Source organism: Oncorhynchus nerka, linkage group LG9b (genome assembly GCF_034236695.1).
Source record: "Oncorhynchus nerka isolate Pitt River linkage group LG9b, Oner_Uvic_2.0, whole genome shotgun sequence".
Lineage (NCBI taxonomy): Eukaryota > Metazoa > Chordata > Actinopteri > Salmoniformes > Salmonidae > Oncorhynchus > Oncorhynchus nerka.
In genome coordinates, this window is record NC_088424.1 from 7,952,910 (window position 1) to 7,974,906 (window position 21,997).

General features: G+C 42.2%; 1 protein-coding gene across 3 annotated transcripts in view; it reads left to right on the plus strand.

Moving 5' to 3' along the window:
- Positions 1–21,997, plus strand: part of dnaaf11 (dynein axonemal assembly factor 11) — a 62,930-nt gene that overhangs the window by 12,622 nt on the left and 28,311 nt on the right. For all 3 annotated transcript variants that reach the window (XM_029641970.2, XM_029641971.2, XM_065013321.1), the window contains exons 7-9: positions 15,117–15,194; positions 19,866–19,931; positions 20,048–20,117. In XM_029641970.2, the coding sequence (XP_029497830.2) occupies positions 15,117–15,194; positions 19,866–19,931; positions 20,048–20,117 (214 nt within the window). The remainder of the gene's footprint in view (positions 1–15,116; positions 15,195–19,865; positions 19,932–20,047; positions 20,118–21,997) is intronic.

A 21,997-nucleotide genomic window follows, 5' to 3' on the forward strand; every position in this document is an offset into this window, starting at 1 on the left:
CACGCAAAGACAAAAGACCAAACGGCGTTCCATAGTATGAGAAATCCTGGTTGAGAATGAATCAACTGAACAAATTAAACCGCACAGCAAGTAAGTGAAAGAAATAGGTTTTGTTTATGTTTTACTGGTAATGGGGACATACGTAAATGCCAACAAAATAGCTTTTTGGTCAGTGTGTGTGTGTGTAACCTTTATTTATCTTGGCAAGTCAGTTAAGAACAAATTCTTATTTACAATGACGGCCTACCTTGGCCAAATCCGGATGAGGCTGGGCCAATTGTGCGCCGCCCTATGGGACTCCCAATCACGACCGGATGTGATATAGCCTGGATTCGAACCAGGGACTGTAGTGATGCCTCTTGCACTGAGCCTTAGACCGCTGCGTGTGTGTGTTAACTATTTAACTGTACTAGAATGCTTAAGGCCGCTAAAATTTTAAATATCTTTTTTTGTCAAGGAAAATATCGGGTATCGGCCAAAAATGTCATATCGGTGCAACACTAGTCTGAATACTTTCCTTATGCACTGTGTCTAATCAAATTTTTTTTACTCAATATCATATATTGTTTGACCACGAGTCGTCTGTTCCCTCGAACATTTTAAAACGTATAGGTTTTTCCCTTTTTGTTCATTTTTTTTTACTGTTTGTCAGAACCTAACAGACAACTAGTCAAAGCTCAAACAGCTGAAAAGACAAAGACATGTTTCCACCAGCACAAGTATTTATACCCTCCTATTAGGCGGCGTGTCCTCCTTGCACATCTAGACAGCCAATATATATTTGTTACTAGTCAGGAAGTTAAGTGGTGTGTGTAATAAAACTATTCCTTCTCACTTCATCTGACCTCGGCCCACATTCCTCACTAATCCACAGCTACCCAACCTTATCAGTGACCGCAACCAAGTGATTGCCTTATCTTTCACTTAGTAACTTTCCAGACCCATCTCTTATCCAACCTCCATTGACACCACCAATCATTAACTTCCAGTTTAGCAAGTATTTCAACCTAGAATCCAACAGTCCCCCCTTTTTGAATAGTACCTCCATACTGTTCAACATTATATAACCTTTGAAATGACTTATAAATGAACAGAAAACAAAATATGATTAACATTCTCAGTTGATTTGTATGTTTACACCTCAGACTTATGGCCTCTGATCTATAATCACACTATGCACACTCTTATTTCCCCCCTGTCGTCGTACAACTGATAGATATTTCAGCTGGAGCTTTTGACTTCCTCCCTTGCTTCCTCCGGGTTCCTAAGAGAGTGACAGACAGCACAAGACTTGAAAAGCAAAAAGAAACACAAAACATACCAATTATTAATCATGCGAAAAGTTATGCATAATTATATATGCAAAGAATAGCATGAAAATCCCTACTCTCTCTTTACCTGACTCTATACCTCCAGGATACTTTTCTGCTGGACTCCACAAAAACTAAGGTCCTAAAAAGCTAAAAAGCTTTCACCCAGTCTTCCCCCGTTCGACCACAGGTTACAAAAGGTGCTCTAATGCCGTATAATTTTCACTTCGCTTCCCATCTCCTTCCTCCATGGCCACCCGATATACACGTGCGGTGGCCTAAATGAGGTAAAGCAGCACTGTTTACACGTTTCAACTTCAATGTCCTCAGAAGGTGATATCCCAGCAATGCTACCAAGGTAACCCCTGCTACAAATATATATATATATATTTATTTCACCTTTATTTAACCAGGTAGGCTAGTTGAGAACAAGTTCTCATTTGCAACTGACCTGGCCAAGATGAAGCATAGCAATTCGACACATACAACAACACAGAGTTACACATGGAGTAAACAAAACATACAGTCAATAATACAGTAGAAAAATAAGTCTATATACAATGTGAGCAAATGAGGTGAGATAAGGCAGGTAAAGGCAAAAAAAAAAGGCCATGGTGGCGAAGTAAATACAATATAGCAAGTAAAACACTGGAATGGTAGATTTGCAGTGGAAGAATGTGGAAAGTAGAAATAGAAATAATGGGGTTCAAAATAAATAAATAAATACAGTAGGGGAAGAGGGAGTTGTTTGGGCTAAATTATAGATGGGCTATGTACAGGTGCAGTAATCTGTGAGCTGCTCTGACAGCTGGTGCTTAAAGCTAGTGAGGGAGATAAGTGTTTCCAAGCTTCAGATATTTTTGCAGTTTGTTCCAGTCATTGGCAGCAGAGAACTGGAAGGAGAGACGACCAAAGGAATTAGTTTCGGGGGGGGGGGACCAGTGAGATATACCTGCTGGAGCGCGTGCTACGAGTGCGTGCTGCTATAGTGACCAGTGAGCTGAGATAAGGCGGGGATTTACCTAGCAGAGACTTGTAGATAACCTGTTGCCAGTGGGTTTGGCGACGAGTATGAAGCGAGGGCCAACCAACGAGAGCATATAGGTCGCAATGGTGGGTAGTGTATGGGGTTTTGGTGACAAAACGGATGGCACTGTGATAGACTGCATCCAGTTTGTTGAGTAGAGTGTTGGAGGCTATTTTATTGATGACATAACAGAAGTCGAGGATCGGTAGGATGGTCAGTTTTACAAAGGTATGTTTGGCAGCATGAGTAAAGGATGCTTTGTTGCGATATAGGAAGCCGATTCTAGATGTACATTTTGGATTGGAGATGCTTAATGTCTGGAAGGAGAGTTTACAGTCTAACCAGACACCTAGGTATTTGTAGTTGTCCACGTATTCTAAGTCAGAGCCATCCAGAGTAGTGATGCTGGACGGGCGAGCAGGTGCGGGCAGTGATAGGTTGAATAGCATGCATTTAGTTTTACTTGCGTTTAAGAGTAGTTGGAGGCCACGGAAGGAGAGTTGTATGGCATTGAAGCTCGTCTGGAGGTTAGTTAGAGGGTTTTAACCGTATTGATGCAGTCAGATGTAACTACTTTTGATATAGTCACCATATGTCATGGCTTCATTGCTCCAGACCACCACAAGGGGGAGGTAGAGCACTCATTATACATTTGGGTCCCACGGTATTTATCATATAGAGTGGTTCCAATGACGGATGTGATGCGGGCCTCCCATCCCTGGTGACTTTCTTCAGCAAAGATGGCTGACAAAACATTACGGTGGAAGCAAATGTAAGTAATTAGAACGTCATAATGAGTCAAGCAAAAAAAATTACAATTGAGAGGAATATGTTAGTTAGTGTAGACAATCGATTGTGCATATTTTTTTGTCATAAACTAAATTTACGAGAATCGCTATTTAGCAGTCATATCCAATACCAGGTGTATAAAAAAAAAACATTATTTGAATGATGCTGTGTCTGCATACATTTATTACAATTATACACTTCAACAGTGTTTACCACTCCTGCTCCTGGGACATCAATGATTACACATTTTAAGTAACGGCTGATTTGTAATTCATATATACAGAATTAAAAAACAGTACATCCTGCCAGCACGCCCACAAGCGAGCCACTCAGGCGGAAAATGATGCATTGTAGAGAGCGAGGAACGAGATTGGAGTAACAATCCAGGTTATTTGCTCTGAGACCGGCAAAATAATGTAATGAAACAAGCAGGGAGCAGGTTTCGAACCCTCAACATTCTAGCCCAAAGTCCAGTACGCTATTGACTGTGCCCAAATGTATTAATAGGGGTTGGGGCCGATTGTGTCTGAAAACACTATCAATTGGAATCTTTAACATGTGGAAAGGGGAAAAGTATTATTATTAGTTTTTCACCAGAGTAGCAGGATGGGCTTTTAGCTGAACAATAGACTATTCAACCTTCACTAAAGAATTGTCTAAAAGCCGAGTTAGTGTGAAACACCCCCCCCCCCCAGCAAATCATTTGTATCTATCTTTCCACATCTACCTACATACGGTTAATGTTCTGAAAAAAACTATATATATGTGTGTGTGTCATGGCTCCCGAGTGGTGCAGCAGCCTAAGGCACTGCATCTCTTTGCAAGAGGCATTACTACAGTCCCTGGTTCGAATTCAGGCTGTATCAGATCCGATTGAGAGTGCCATAGGGCGGCACACAATTGGCCCAGCTTCTCCCGGGTTTGGCCAGGGTGGGCCGTCATTGTAAAAAATAATTAGTTCTTACCTGACTTGCTTAGTTAAATAAAGGTTCAATTTAAAAATCAACTGGCGGCAACCGCAGCGCAACAATAGGAGGTGAACAGTGGCTGGTGCTGAAAATATAGCTAACTTGTTATGCAAGTGTTGCACACCAACCGATGGAGAGAACCTACACCAGTCGAGCAATTAATTTCAACATACACTTAGGTTGGAGTCATTAAAACTCGCTTTTCAACCACTCCACAAATTTCTTGTTAACAAACTAATAGTTTTGGCAAGTTGGATAGGACATCTACTTTGTGCGTGACACAAGTAATCTTTCCAACAATTGTTTACAGACAGATTATTTCACGTATAATTCACTGTATTCCATTGGGTCAGAAGTTTACATACACTAAGTTGACTGTGCCTTTAAACAGCTTGGAAAATTCCAGAAAATTATGTAATGCTTTAGAAGCTTCTGATAGGCTAATTTACATAATTTGAGTCAATTGGAGGTGTACCTGTGGATGTATTTCAAGGTCTACCTTCAAAATCAGTGCCTCTTTGCCTGACATCATGAGAAAATCAAAAGAAATCAGCCAAGACCTCAGGTTCATCATTGGGAGCAATTTCCAAACGCCTGAAGGTACCACGTTCATCTGTACAAACAATAGTACGCAAGTATAAACACCATGGGACCACGAAGCCGTAATACAACTCAGGAAGGAGACGCGTTCTGTCTCCTAGAGATGAACGTACTTTGGTCTGAAAAGTGCAAATCAATCCCAGAACAACAGCAAAGGACCTTGTGAAGATGCTGGAGGAAACAGGTACAAAATGATCTATATCCACAGTAAAAATGAGTCCTATATTGACAACCTGAAAGGCTGCTCAGCAAGAAAGAAGCCACTGCTCGGAAACCGCCACAAAAAAGCCAGACTATGGTTTGCAACTGCACATGGGGACAAAAATAGTACGTTTTGGAGAAATGTCCTCTGGTCTGATGAAACAAAAATAGAACTGTTTGGCCATAATGACCATCGTTCTGTTTGGAGGGAAAGGGGGAGGCTTGTAAGCCGAAGAACCTCATCCCAACCATGAAGCATGGGGGTGGCAGCATCATGTTGTGGGGGTGCTTTGCTGCAGGAGGTGCACTAGTGCACTTCACAAAACAGATGGCATCATGAGGTATGAAAAGTGTGTATATATTGAAGCAAGATCTGAAGACATCAGTCAGGAAGTTAAAGCCTGGTCACAAATGGGTCTTCCAAATGGACAAAGACCCCAAGCATACTTCCAAAGTTGTGGCAAAATGGCTTAAGGACAACAAAGTCAAGGTATTGGACTGGCCATCACAAAGCCCTGACCTTAAACCTATAGACAATTTGTGGGCAGAACTGAAAAAGTGTGTGCGAGCAAGGAGGCCTACAAACCTGACTCCGTTACACCAGCTCTGTCAGGAGGAATGGGCCAAAATTCACCCAACTTATTGTGGGAAGCTTGTGGAAGGCTACCCGAAACGTTTGACCCAAGTTAAACAATTTAAAGGCAATGCTACAAAATACTAATTGAGTGTATGTAAACTTCTGACCCACTGAGAATGTGACGAAAGAAATAAAAGCTGAAAGAAATAATTCTCTCTACAATTTATTCTGACATTTCACATTCTTAAGATTAAGCAGTGATCCTAACTGACCTAAGACAGGGAATTTTTACTAGGATTAAATGTCAGGAATTGTGGAAAAAAATTAGTTTAAATGTATTTGGCTAAGGTGTATGTAAACTTCCAACTTCAACTGTATATTTATATATACACTGCTCAAAAAAAATAAAGGGAACAAATAACACATCCTAGATCTGAATGAATGAAATATTCTTATTAAATACTTTTCTTTACATAGTTGAATGTGCTGACAACAAAATTACACAATCAACCCATGGAGGTCTGGATTTGTAGTGACACTCAAAATGAAAGTGGAAAACCACACTACAGGCTGATCCAACTTTGATGTAATGTCCTTAAAACAAGTCAAAATGAGGCTCAGTAGTGTGTGTGGCTTCCACGTGCCTGTATGACCTCCCTACAATGCCTGGGCATGATCCTGATGAGGTGGCGGATGGTCTCCTGAGGGATCTCCTCCCAGACCTGGACTAAAGCATCCGCCAACTCCTGGACAGTCTGTGGTGCAATGTGGTGTTGGTGGATGGAGCGAGACATGATGTCCCAGATGTGCTCAATTGGATTCAGGTTTGGGGAACGGGCGGGCCAGTCCATAGCATCAATGCCTTCCTCTTGCAGGAACTGCTGACACACTCCAGCCACATGAGGTCTAACATTGTCTTGCATTAGGAGGAACCCAGGGCCAACCGCACCAGCATATGGTCTCACAAGGGGTCTGAGGATCTCATCTCGGTACCTAATGGCAGTCAGGCAACCTCTGGCGAGCACATGGAGGGCTGTGCGGCCCCCCAAAGAAATGCCACCCCACACCATGACTGACCCACCGCCAAACCGGTCATGCTGTAGGATGTTGCAGGCAGCAGAACGTTCTCCACTGCGTCTCCAGACTGTCACGTCTGTCACATGTGCTCAGTGTGAACCTGCTTTCATCTGTGAAGAGCACGGGGCGCCAGTGACGAATTTGCCAATGGTGTTCTCTGGCAAATGAAAACGTCCTGCACGGTGTTGGGCTGTAAGCACAACCCCCACCTGTGGACGTCGGGCCCTCATACCACCCTCATGGAGTCTGTTTCTGACCATTTGAGCAGACACATGCACATTTGTGGCCTGCTGGAAGTAATTTTGCAGGGCTCTGGCAGTGCTCCTCCTGCTCCTCCTTGCACAAAGGCGGAGGTAGCGGTCCTGCTGCTGGGTTGTTGCCCTCCTACGGCCTCCTCCACATCTCCTGATGTACTGGCCTGTCTCCTGGTAGCGCCTCCATGCTCTGGACACTACGCTGATAGACACAGCAAACCTTGCCACAGCTCGCATTGATGTGCCATCCTGGATGAGCTGCACTACCTGAGCCACTTGTGTGGGTTGTAGACTCCGTCTCATGCTACCACTAGAGTGAAAGCACCGCCAGCATTCAAAAGTGACCAAAACATCAACCAGGAAGCATAGGAACTGAGAAGTGGTCTGGGGTCCCCACCTGCAGAACCACTCCTTTATTGGGGGTGTCTTGCTAATTGCCTATAATTTCCACCTGTTGTCTATTCCATTTGCACAACAGCATGTGAAATGTATTGTCAATCAGTGTTGCTTCCTAAGTGGACAGTTTGATTTCACAGAAGTGTGATTGACTTGGAGTTACATTGTGTTTAAGTGTTCCCTTAATTTTTTTGAGCAGTGTATGTATATATATATATATATGTGTGTGTGTGTGTGTATATGGACCCTTCAAATTAGTGGATTCGGCTATTTCAGCCACACCCATTTCTGATAGGTGTATAAAATCGATCACACATCCATGCAATCTCCATAGACAAACATTGTCAGTAGAATGGCCTTACTGAAGAGCTCAGCTTTCAATCTGCCACCTTTCCAACAATTCAGCTAGTCAAATTTTGTCTGTCCTCGGTTGCATCACTCACTACCGAGTTCCGAACTGCCTCTGGGAAGCAATGTCAGTCCAAGAACTGTTCGTTGAGAACTTCATGAAATTAGTTTCCATGACCGACAGCCTCACACAAGCCTAAGATCACCATGCACAATGCCGAGCGTCGGCTGGATTGGTGTAAAGCTCACCGCCATTGGACTCTGAAACGATGGAAACTCGTTCTCTGGAGTGACAAATCATGCTTCACCGTCTGGCAGTCCAACGGACAAATCTGGGTTAGGCGGATGCCAGGTGAACACTACCTGCGTGAATGCATAGTGCCAACTGTACATTTTGGTGGGAGAGGAATAATGGTCTGGGGCTGTTTTTCATGGTTTGGGCTAGGCCCCTTAGATCCAGTGAAGGAAAATCTTAATGCTGTAGCATACAGTGTCATTCCAAACTATTCTGTGCTTCCAACATTGTAGCAACAGTTTGGGGTTAGGCCCTTTCCTGTTTCACCCTGACAATGCCCCCATGCACAAAGTGAGGTCCATCAAGAAATGGATTGTTGAGATCGGTACAGAATAACTTGATCTGCCTGCACAGAGCCCTTTGGGACGAATTGGAACGCCAACTGCGAGCAAGGCCTAATCGCCCAACATCCGTGCACGACCTCACCACTGCTTTTGTGGCTGAATGGAAGCAAGTCCCCACAGCAATGTTCCAACATCTAGTGGAAAGCCTTCCCAGAAGAGTGGAGGCTGTTGTAGCTGCAAAGGGGGGAACCAACTCCATTAATGCCTATGATTTTGGAATGAGATGTTCGATGAGCATGTGTCCACATACTTTGGTTGTGAAGTGTGTGTTTTTGTTCCCCCTGACCAGTCGCGCAAGAAAAAAAGTGGCTTGCGGCTGAATCTAGTTGATGACCCTGACCTACTGCGTGTGTTATTCAGACTCTTCACACAGAGGTAGCATCATGATAAGCCCTCATCCCTTCCCATTTCTCGTGTACGGGTTAAATCAAGCTTAATTAATTTGCCCGCCATGTTGTTAATTAATGGTGGCCCTACAGGTGACCCATTTGCTGTGGTTTTAATTGGGTGTGTGTGTTGTAAGTCTGTATTTCTCCCTGCTGCTCTCTCTAATGTTATTACAGCATATTTTAATTGCTTTGACTGTGTCCCAAATGGCACCTTATTTCCTTTATAGTGCACTACTTTTGACCAGGGCCTATAGGGCTCTGTTCAAAAGTAGTTCACCATATAGGGAATCGGGTGCCATTTGGGATGCAGGCTCTAACCTTGCCACAGGTTAGAGGCCACAATCATAGGCCCAAAACACACAACAGAGTCAGGCCTACAGTCAGCCTAGAGCTTTATTTAATAGGGCAGAGTCAAGAAATTTGTTGAGTTACCTTAAAACTTATACAGTCTCAAGTAGCCGCCTGTGTCACGTTCGTCGAATGGAGGAGACCAAGGCGCAGCGTGATGTGAATACATATTACTTTTAATAAAGATAGACGCTAAACAAACTATACAAAATAACAAAACGACCGTGAAGCTATCATACAAAACTGCAGACACGGGCAACTAGACATAGATAATAATCCACAAAATACCCAAAGAAGATGACTGCCTAAATATGGTTCCCAATCAGAGACAACAATAAACAGCTGCCTCTAATTGAGAACCAATCTAGGCAACCATAGACATACATAAACACCTAGATAGTAAACAACCCCATAAACCTACAAAACCCCTAGACAGTACAAAAACACATACATCACCCATGTCACACCCTGACCTAACCAAAACAATAAAGAAAACAAAGAATACTAAGGTCAGGGCAGGACAGCCCTTTTTTAGATAGCCGGGCATTGGCACACATTTCAGGAAATAAACGCATGTTTCAAATAAATGGTGAGTGTAAATGCATTGTTTACGAGGTTACCATGGACACGTGTTTTAATGTATTTTTTAAAAATGTGTCATCGTTGCCAGCCATGGCTTCACCAAAAGGAAAACACAATATCAACTTCAAGCTACTTGTACCGCTCTCCAAGGTGCTGAAGAAGTGTGTATGATAGGCAGCCTAGTCTGCTCTGTGATGGATTTGATATTATAATGTTTATACTGGTATAAACAGTCTGGTAGTTTTTTTTTCCAATATTTTATTATAAACAGTGTGGTAGTCTTTTCAAAATTTTATTGAGCAAATGCTGTGTGCGTTAAGGAAATAGACGCCTGGCTCAAACAGAAGTCTGTCTCTAATAAGCAGCCGTTGTGTTCAGTGATTTAAAGTAAATAAATGCCCAAGCTATTCATTTAAGTTTTACATGTACTCATTTAATTACAGTGAAGGTATTTAAAAGATTGCACTCAAAAATCACTATCTGAAAGGCCAAGGAAGATCATAGATAGCATACATGTTTACTTTGTCAGGACTTGTTGAGTTGCAGGTGTGATACGCTTTTGCTGATGAGACTTGGTATTCGATGATGTTTGTAATCATGCCATTTTTTTGCATCATATGTTAATTTGTAGATTTTAAAAGATCAAGATATAGGCCTAAGCAGGGCTCTACAGTGTGACCATTTTGGTCACATATGCTCCTAAATATTATGCTGTGCGCCCCCAAAAATGTATTAACAATAACACAAAATAATATATTTACAGTATATACCATGAAAAAGTATTTGCCCCTTTCAAAATGTTTATACTGAATGTTATCAGATCTTCAACCTGTACCTAATATTAGATAAAGGGAACTTGAGTGAACAAATAACACAAACATTACATACTAAATTAATTTATTTCATAAAGTTATGCAACACCCAATGCCCCTGTCATGACTGGCCTGCTATGGTCAGCTTACCATGGATCACAGGCCTACATAGACATCTCTCACTCCCGCAGAGGGGGAGAGGCATTGATTGGGGGGATCCTTTGTCCTCTCAGTGTGGAGGATTGGAATGTATGGTGGGCCTATGGAGAATCTACCTCAGAACGGTAACATGCAATAAATGGACTTTGGGACATTATATTTCATCAGCTAAAATGGTGCTTACAATGATATATGGAATATGAAAATGAATGTCGTTTTTGTTATGTTATTAAAAGTTAAATGACGATGTTATAAAAAAAACATTTTCATGCTGCTGTGTGTTGTGTAGAAAATATCCAGATCAAAAATAATGTTTTTGTAACAATGAACTATGATTTTAGTTGTCTAAAGATCATAGTACATTGTGATAACTTGCCTCGTAACTAGATACGCCCCAGAGAACTTACCACGAGGACGGAAACGCCCCTTTTTGACCCGGGGGTATAAAACATGTGAGTTAAGAATTTACATATCAGACAAAAACAGACCGCAGCGTGATCTAAGATAGTCGCAACCCCACAAACGCAACACGAGTAAGAGGACAAAATATACTCCTAATAATCAAGGCTACGATTGAGCACTAGATCTAAAGAAATATGTTGTTCTGCATCTGAACAAGGAAGTTAACCCATTGTTTCCCGGTAGGGCGTCATTGTAAATAAGAATTTGTTCTTAATTGACTTACCTGGTTAAATAAAATGTCAAAAAACTTCCTGTAGTTGTTGATCAGTGTAGCTGTGGAGGAATTTGGCCCAGTCTTCCATGCAGAACTGCTGTAACTCAGCGACATTTGTGGGTTTTCAAGCATGAACTGCGCATTTCAAGTCTTGCCACAACATCTCAATTGGGATTAGGTCTGGACTTTGACTAGGCCATTCCAAAACTTCAAATTTGTTGCTTTTTGGCTATTTTCATATATACTTGATTGTGTGTTTTGGATCATTTGTCTTGCTGTGCTTCAGCTTACAGACATGGCCTGGCATTCTCCTGTAGAATTCTCTGATGCAGAGCAGAATGTATGGTTCTTTCAATTAAGGCAAGTCATCCAGGTCCTGAGGCAGCAAAGCTTTCCCAAACCATCACACTACCACCACCATGCTTGACCGTTGGTATGAGGTTCTTACAAGATCTGATAACATTCACTATTAAAAATATGTTCAAAAAAAATAGAGAAAATCAGAAAGGGGGCAAATACTTTTTTACTGCACATATATATTATTTATTTATATTTTTTATACTGTGTATTGGTGCCATGGGCCTTTCCAAAATCACTGACATTTTGTTTGCACCTTGTTCAGTCATGTTACCTCGTTAGCTAGTTTTGGTTACTTTACAGTATATCCAAACATTTGGGGGCGCAAAAAGAAAAGGGATAGCTTCTTCAGAAGGTCAATGATCATAGCATGTAATCACTGTGAAACTTCAAACTTAAAGAGACAGTGTAAAATGTTAAACGTAATGTATCAATAGGTAGTACTTTTACACGCTGTAGAAACCACAAATGACTTTAATTTCAATTACCTTTTTTTGTATCAACATTACTACCAATTAATTTGTTTTTATTTCGAGTCCTGGGACTACGTCAGCGTGCCAGGTTTATTGAATGACTGCAGGATGTTTTTTTCATTCAATGTTGTTCGTTAATTGATTTCTCTCATGCAAGAGAGTCAAGTTGCTTGATTTACCTTGAACAGGAAAAGGGGAGAGAAAGTTCCTATACTTTGTGTTTGTGTATTATGCTTTGGATATCTGAGGTAACGGTAACAACCGCACCTTGAAAAGAGGAAGTTCCTATCAAGTGGTGGGGGGGTAAAGACCTTGTGCTGCAATTACTGTCCCAACCTCTTATCTGGTGTTCCCTGGCTTTGTACATTTTCCAATGCATGATAGTATGCTGACGCTTACCATGAAAACATGACTACACACGGATCAACTTCCAAATATGTCACGGTGCACTGACTTGATCCATGTAGTCATCCTGTCAGTGTATTGTCAGGAAAGATTCATTTCCTTCCTCTTTAGGGGGATTATGGGTGTGCATCCCAAATTGCACCCCATTCCTACCCCAGTCCACTACTTTAGACCAGGATATTTTTTTTTCTTCTTTTTTTTCTTACCTTTATTTTACTAGGCAAGTCAGTTAAGAACAAATTCTTATTTACAATGACGACACTATTATTTTTAGGGGAAAAAAGTCATAAAAAAACTATGAAAATAAAAGCATAAATATTTACTACACAACAGACATAAGAAAATGACACAAATGAACAACTCAAAACACCCTAAGGAAAGAGTAAAGCAGAAAAAAATGTTTTATGATCTTTTAAATATGTCTACAGTTTCAGCCTCCCTCGGGTTCTCTGGCAGGCTATCCCAAAGGCTGGGGGCATAACTAAAGGCTGCCTCTTGGTTCTAGGCTTTGGGATAGTTGAAAGGCCAGAGGACCTGAGGGACCTACTGGGTGGACCACTTAAAAGCATGTCCGACATCAATCATGGATTGATTTAAAAACCAATAGAAGAATCTTCAAATGTATTCTAAAACTGACATAAAACCGATGTAATGTGAGCCCTCCGTTTGGTCTTGGTCAGTACCCACGCTGCAGCATTCTGTATGTTTTGCAGCTGACCAATGACTTTCATTGGTAGACCAGACAGGAGAGCATTACAGTAGTCAAGCCTGCTTATAATAAAAGCATGGATGAGTCTCTCTGTATCAGCTTGAGGGAGAAATGGCCACACCGTGGCAATGTTCCACTGTTGGTAAAAAAGCTATTTTGGTCACATTCCTAATGTGTGATTTGAAATTTAGTTCAGAATCTAAGATGACACCAAGGTTTTTTTTTCTTTATTGCCCGTGAATGAAAATGTGCAGCTAGATTCTCTCTCTGTGCTTTGGCACCGACTAAGTTCTTCGGTCTTGTCTTGATTTAGCTGGAGGAAGTTGTGAGCCATCCAATTATTGAAATCACTAAGACAATGTAATAATTTATCCGTAGAGCTAAAATCCTCTGGTGGCACAGAAATGTAAAGTTGTGTATCATCTGGGTAGCAGTGAAAATCAATGCTGTGCTTTCTGATAATGCTGCCAAGGGATAACATATAAACTGAACAGTACCGGACCCAACATTTAACTCAGATCTACAGGAGCAGCTACTGGCTAGGGAGAAGTAGCTGCTTTGGAATTCAGCTACTTTCTTCCTGCATTTGCTCAGGAAACACCCCAGACAAGGAGTCAAATATAAATGATGTAGATTTAGATTTTTTTCAGCTTAGCGAAGAAACAATTGCATGCTTAGTCAGTATAGTGTTTGGTGTGTGCATGGCTGAATGCAAAGGCGCTTGCTAAGTAGCTGTCTGAACACATTGTGCTCACATAACCTGCCAGTGGAGCTGTCAACACTGATGTGCTGCTGACTCAGCTGTTTGACTGATTCTCTGGCCCAAAGTTTTATAGCGAGGAGAACAGGACCTCATCCTTTAACTTTGAGAAGTCAACATGCTGTGAAAAACAGGAAGACAGAAAAGGGAGAAAGAAAGAGAAATATGATGGTGGAATGTAACGATAAAGGGCATTTTGAGTTAGGGCTCCTCCACTGCTGTCTTGACAAAGTGCTCTTTGTGTGTCTTTCATAGTTCAGTCTTTGAATCTTTCCAACTGTACACTCCTTCTTCCCCCTTTCTGTTCTCTCTCGGTCTCTCTCTCTCCACGCCCCAACATTTCTCCCTAAAAAATAAAAAAAAGTTGTGACCCTGGGTCATCCACAAACCCGGTGTTCTGATGAAGACCTGAGTTGTCAGTTTGAGAACCGAGAGGGCAGAGGATTGAGGGGACGTCCCCGGCTGACGAAGCTGTCAGCTGCAGTTCTTCTGCACGGTGATATACTGCAGTAATGCCCCTTTAACGGTCAACTCCCCGCAGGGTGCTAAAAGGACCAGAGCTATCTCTCCTTGACCAGCAACTCTCATGAATAAACCGCTGCTGGGCTAGTCTAATGGGTGTGTGTGTGTGTGTGTGTGTGTGTGTGCGCACGCTGATTTTTGTCTAATAGAGCCAGGTGGGTTGCTTTTCTACCTAGGGTTTTGACACTGTATATTCTGTTCATTCGATGATTGGTTATACAAACAGGTCTGCCACAGTATAGGGTAGCAGGTAATTTCATCAGTGATATTATCAGTTACAGCTGGGTCCAGCGGGCAGAACTGGATGACCTCTGAAATGACCTGGTAAAAGGTTGATGTTTCTTGTTTTTTTACTCAGGCACACCACAGCAAAATATGACAAATTTGCAAGATGTTTCAATGATGTCTCGGACATGAAAATAAGACGTCTTTACCTGGTTGTGATTTGACATCACTACCAGCAGAAAGCCAGTTTACAACCATGCCAAATGTCTGCCCACTGCAGACTTTGCTTGCCTTCCATCTGTACTGTGCGTGTCTGCATAGAGTGTGTTCGCCAGTAATGCTTTTTGAAACATCTGTCTCCACAACTCACTTCATGAATGTCCCATTCCTAGTTCTCGGATATTGGGTCTCACCTTCATCTCGACGGCTCCATAACTCTGAAGGTGTAATTTGTATTCAGTCAGCCCAGAGAGCTCCCTCCCACCCTGGTTCATGCTTTGCTTCTCCCTGCAGGAAGGCTGTGAAGACGCCCAAGGCCCCGAGGACTCTGATCACACCCCATGGACGGGTGATGAATGTCAATGAACCCAAGTACGTATGTGGGGAATGGCAGGGGGATACAGTACACACACATCCACACTGTGGTTTTTTCTCTCATACACACGCACAGATGCATTAACACACAAAGGGCTCTATTTTCGGCTGGCGTTAATGCCTGGATCCGGAGTTGCTTGAAAAAGAGAGAAAATATAGTTTGAACGAAAACATGGGGGTTTGGCTCAGCCATAGCTGCTGGGCTGGCCTTGGGGAAAGGTGTGTCTTTGCACTAAATCCCACCCACTTAAATTACCTTCATCGTGCCTCGCTCTGGGAGCCAGTGGAGTGAGCGGAAGCCTCTCTAGCTGCTACTACTGCAACTTAAGTCAAACACAGCAGACATAGCCAACATGCACTGACAAGTGACAGTCATAAATAAATGGTTCTCCTGTTCAGGTCAGTGTTGACATTGTTGCCTTTATAATCAAGTTAGCAGAGTTGTGGACTCGAGTCACATGAGTTGGACTTGAGTCTGACTCAAGTCACAAATTTGATGACTTGAGACTTGGCTTGATAGAAAATAAAATCACTTGAGACTTAACTCGGACTTGAGCCTCGGGACTCGACTTTGAAACTGATGACTTGAAATTATCTGGCCATGTTTTGCACAGAGTCCGTGGATTCCTCTCCACGCAGCCAGAGACAGTAGCCGCAACATCGCCCTTGCAAACAAATTTCAACAGATTGGCTAGTGAAACACACACACTCAGCCCTCTGATTGGGCCAGCTAACTATCAAACAACACAGGTCGGGTGAGCTAGCGAACAGATTGCTGATTTGCTGTGTACGACAAATATCAAATTGTAGGGAGAGAGGATTGCCATAATGGATAAATATGTAACAAAAATAGTTCAGTGATCAAGAATACTAACTGTTTACTTTGCAAGCTAATTAGCAATGGGACATCAAGCAACAATTACTAGGCTACTGGTCTTTTGGTATGTCAAATTTGCTTACAATTGATCATTTACAAAGTATATGAAGTTAGCATTTGGAATTTGTTGTTAAAATGTATTATTACTGTGCACTCTCCAAACTCCCGCCAGTGGAGAGCACTTTGTTCTCTTGTTGAAATGCTTGCTCTTGCTTTCTTTCACACGTTTAAATGCATATGTGGTAAAATTATAAGCCATTAAGCCAAGCCAGGTCAAAGGAATTGTCCATAGATCTCTGAGGCAGAATTGGGTCAAAGCACAGATCTGGGAAAGGGTCCCAAAAAATGTATGCGGCATTGAAGGTCCCCAAGAACACAGTGGCCTCCATTATTTTTAAATGGAAGAAGTTTGTAACTACCAAGACTCTTCCTAGAGCTGGCCACCCGGCCAAACTGAGCAATCGAGTGAGAAGGGCCTTGGTCAGGGACGTGACCAAGACCCGATGGTCACTCTGACAGAGCTCCAAAGTTCTTCTGTGGAGATGGGACGACCTTTCAGAAGGACAACCGTCTCTGCAGCACTCCACCAATCAGGCCTTTATGACCAGACGGTCATGTGAATGAGCGCTCAGGACCTCAGACTGGGGTGAAGGTTCACCTTCCAACAGGACAACGTCCCTAAGCACACAGCCAAGACAACGCAGGAGTGGCTTCGGGACAAGTCTCTAATTCTATGCGCCAAGCATTTAGCTATAATTTTTGCATCACAACACTGAAGAGTAAGAGGCCTCCATTTTTTTTTAAAGGACTGGATCTTTATATTTACCACTTGGATCCTGTTTCAGTAATGATGAAATCAGACCTTGTTGCGTGTCCGATAATCTACCATTATAATCTACCGTTGGTATACATCCACTGGCCATTCAGCCCTGGAGTTTTCCCAGACTTAAAGGCTTAAATTGCATCGAGAAGTTCCTCCTCTGTAATTTGGCCTTCACATGAGTCTTTCTGTACAGATGTTCATTTTATATTATTAATAGTAAAACAATCCATACAACTAGCTTTGGTCAGTGGAGATGGAGGAGACTGAAATGAAAACATATTCATAAAGGACTTTACTTCCCATTTGAAAATATAGTCTGGTCAATCATGAGTGAATCATTTTTGCTCATTAGTTTGTAACAAGTTTCAATCAAATAAATTGGTAGCATTTCTATGTTAAAGAATTTGGGGCAATCTTTCTTGATTAAGTTCCTCCATTTATTTTTTTTTTTTTAACTTATTCTGTGCCTCTATTTCCTTTGTTAATATGAACTCTTTTGACCTAAATTGCTTTTGTTTTATAGATGAGTACTGAATTGTGTGGCCTCTAAAGGCACATTTAAATGTGTCCTAAAAAAAAATGTTATAAATTATTCTGCTCTAGTTAAAAACAAATTATCATCCACTAGGCTTTGATTCAATTTCCAATATCCTCGCCCACGTGGAAGTTCTGTAAGAGTAATGTATAGTATATGCGAAGTATGTGATGATCAGACGGCATTCTGTCCCCAATCAACACTTTTTAAACTTTTGGTGCCAGAGAGATTTACATAAGAAAGTAATCAAGACGACTAACTTGATTAAGCCTCCGCCATGTATATCTCACTAGGTAAGGGAATTTAAGCCTGCATATATCCACGAATTCCAATATTCCATGAAATTCATTATTTCCTTAAGTGCCCGAGGGTGATAGTTTGTAGTGTGATTTCCTTTACGGTCCATAGAGGTGTGTAAAACCATATTAAAATCCTCCCACTATAATAATAATAGAGTTTAGTGTTGCTTGTAGAGTTGCCTAAGCAGGACTAACTACAGCCTACCACTATTGTACAGACCAAGGCCATCGATGAAGGCAGGTTATCGTCCGCTCTGTATTCCACCTCACACATTGGACCCGAGTCTCAACCTCTGTCACCCCAAGGGGACACTGCAATGGTGTTTGTGACCATAATAGGCATTAAGGACAAAGGAGCATTCTGTCCAGCTGTAGCTGAGCGTGCTCTGTAATATAATGTAATTGACTCTGCCACATGAGAGCAGCGCCACCCCAAAAAATTCAAACATGATCCATCATGTTCAAAAAAAGAGTCACGGGGTCTACCCTCCTCAGTTTCCTTACACCATACCTTATATCTCTTCAAATGCCTTGTGTTTTTATTTGAGTACCTCGATTGCTTTGTGTAACTCTTGACTACCTCCGACGAGGAACTGCTTGGTCATTAACCAGTCGAAAACTGCTGGTTGGCGGTGATTGGTACATTAGCTCGGCCGTCGTTGTTGATCATTTGGGCCGTCTGTCTTTCACAGAACGCGCTGGTGGCTTCCATTAGCTTTGAGTTTATCTAGGTGGATGGGGGCGGCGGATGGGGAATGCAAGAGGTCAAGGTTCTAAAACATAGCTGATTTTATTTCTAATTTGTCTTTATACATTTAGCTATGGTGTGATGGGCAGTGTAGTTTATGGTGATGTGGGTGGTAGATCCAGGTATATTATTCAGATCCATGCATATTATTCACTCAGTGGCCAGTTTATTAGGTCCACCACCCTGTTCACAAAAATGGTTTACGCCTACAGACAGTGAGTCACGTGGCCGTGGCTTGCCAAATAAAGCAGGCAGACAAGCAGCAAGGCATTCAGTTACTGTTTAAATGAACGTTAGAATGGGAAAAATGAGTTACCTAAGCGACTTCGAGTGTGGTATGATCGTCGGTGCCAGGCTCGCCGGTTCCAGTATCTCAGAACGGCCAGCCTCCTGGGCTTTATCGAGAATGGTGCGTCAAACAAAATACATCCAGTCAGCGGCAGTCCTGTGGGCGATAACAGCTCGTTAATGACAGGTCCAAGGAGAATGGCAAGCTAATGGGCGGGCCACAAACAGGCAAATAATGTCACAGTACAACAGTGGTGTGCAGAACGGCATCTCGGAACACACAACTCGTCGGTCCTTGTCACGGATTGGCTATTGCAGCAAACAACCACACCGGGTTCCTCTCCTATCAGCTAAATCCCCCTTCCTACCAGATGTTAACGGTACAGGCTGGTGGTGGTGGTGTAAGGGTATGGGGGAAAGTGTTCCGGCAACACCAATTGAGTAACGTTTCCATGCCCCTGAGAATTCAGGCTGTTCCGGAGGCAAAGGGGGGTCCAACTCAGTACTAGATGGGTGTACCTAATAAAGTGTATGTCTCTGGTCTTACCACTTAATCACAATCTGTGTGGGTGCACCTACACCTGGCATCTTTAACATTTTGGAAGGGGAAGGGTTTATTTGACCCATAGACTTGGAGGCATTCAGACGGGAGGGTTTGTGTACTTTGGTCTGCTGCCAAAGAGTATCCGCCTTGGTTCCGCCACTCACACTAGTCCAAACATCTCAACCTCTCCCCCTAAAACCAAATTGAAAGCTGGTCGGAGACCAGCACTCAGGCGAGATTTGGTTTTGGGTTGCTGAGATAAGGATATACCAAGTTAATAAAGATTTGTAATTGTCTCCTTACTGGATCAGAGTGCTCTGGAGTTTGTATATGTACTTGAGTTTACCTGAGTCTTCATGATGAGTGATATGAGTTCCACTCTGATGGGTCTGTAGCGTGTACAGTAACATTTAGTCTAAGCATTGAGACCAATGCAGATCAGATAACATGGTGTAGTGGCATTTGTTTCAAAGAGATGTTTGTGACTTGGCCCACACGAGTCACTTTGGTAAGTAATACATCAATGGTCTATCTAATAATAATATGATCCGTAGGCTGGATTTCAATCTCACAGAAGATGGGGACAATAACACCATTGTCTTGGATCTGGAAGTCTACAGGTTGGTATAATTGTTTGACACAAAACATGAACAATTTTCATGTCCAAATAGACTTACCTTATATACAGTATCCCCGTGTCAAAATGGAATTCCTTTTCCCACGGTTTTGTATGCAGGCATATGGACACTTCCCTGATGGATGTTGATGTTCAACCAACGTACGCCCGAGTGACTGTCAAAGGAAAGGTACTCCCTCACATATTGTATGTTGCAAAGTCTGAGTTGTAATCAGCTAGCTAACTTCTGTTTATCATGAAGATGTGTTTTTAGGAGAATGGAATTCTGCTGTCCTTTCCTATTTCATTGTTGTACAGGCGTAAGGCACATTCACACGACTCGTGCAAGAATGACTTTGTTGCAGGGCAAGCCATTGTCTTTCAACGGAGTGAGAGCGAACCCAGCAAGCACTGTGGCTTGCATAAATCAAGTGAAAGGGCCTATTGACAGGATTTGAGATGGGGAGACTGTTGAGAGGGATGAATGGTGAAGAGGTGAACTGGGGGATCGACCTGTGGCCCATCTAACATGACTATTGATACACTTTTCAAATGACAAATGTATGTCACAGATAAGGATTTAGTATCGTAGTTCAATTGACCTAAATACTTTCTAAACTGCTCCGTTCTTCCTCACCAATCTGTGTATGTCAAGGCTATTCCCCTTTTATTTTCTTTGCTGCTGTAACATAGGCTGTTGTTCTTAATTTGCCGTTCCCCAGACTGTGTTGCTTAGCGCATCTTCATGTTTACATATGTGGCATAACAACGCATGCTCTCTTAGTGGAAGCACACGGAAATATGCAGGGTAGAATTCGCACTTTTTACAAAGAGTGTTGATGGGCGCCTACGATTCCAACAGCTAGTCCTCCTACACGCTGCATTGGGTAACAGTGGGAAAGTCGCCAGGCAAACTGCAGGCAGCCGTTCCAGTGCTGCGATTACACTCTGAGTTATGGCAGCCTGGCAGTATTTTTCGCAGTCGGTACATTTGTGAGATGCAACAGGCTTTTTTCCCCTCACTCTCTTAATTCTAGAAGTGTAAAAACACGTGTGAAGTCCCTCCAGTGTCATTCTGGTCTCTCGTTACCTCATGCTTGTACGACGCAATCACACTAAATCACAAATGCGTGATTAGTTAATTCATCAAAATGTTAAACATGCCACTAAAATGATGAAAGGAACCGCAAATCAATGCGTTCGGAAGATATTGGATCTCCAAACATTTGTTCAACCATGGTCAGTAGGGTCGTTCCACCCAAAAATCTTTGATTTCATCTAATTAACATTCTATCAGAAAGAGCACATCTTTAAGTTCATAATCATTAACATTCTATCAGAGAGCACATGTTGAAACTTGGAGAAATGTTGGGATTAAGTGGGTTAAAATCTTCCTAGAAGTCATAGAGGGTGCATGGACGGACATGTCAAAATGCTACATTTTGGCACTTTATCGAGCCATTATTCATATAAAACATCAGATTTATTGAATTGTCCATGAAGTCCCTATATTACAGGGCACTTGATTTAATATAACAGGCTTTTAATATTCAATATTGGTGTACAATTTCTACTTAAAATATTAAAAGGATGCAAAAGGCACTCATTTTGTATGATCCAGTATCTGATAGTCTCTGTTAGAGCACTGCAAACTTTTAAAGGTGCAGTGAGGTCCTAAAGAGTCTGATTGTAAACAAATGGGTCGGCTTTGGCAAATGTAAATGCCACTGAGTTATTTGAATATTGTGGGAACCGCCACTAAAACATTCACAGTGTAACTCAGCGGCCGTTACATTTGCCACAAACTACCCTCCTTTTTACATTTTACGTGCCTCACTGTGGGCGGAAATAGAGATTAAGTAGTGCACCTTTAAGAGGAAAGTAAGTTATGGCACCTCAGCGTGAGGTAATTTTCTGCCTATGAACTTTTAAGTTTTTAGAAACATCATCCATCCAACGTTAGTTAGCGAACTGCCATTTTTGCCATACATCGGACTGACATCTAGTGTGCCATCACAGGGAGTGAATGTTTATCTTTGTGTCCGGTCATGGTCATAATTGCTTTCAGCA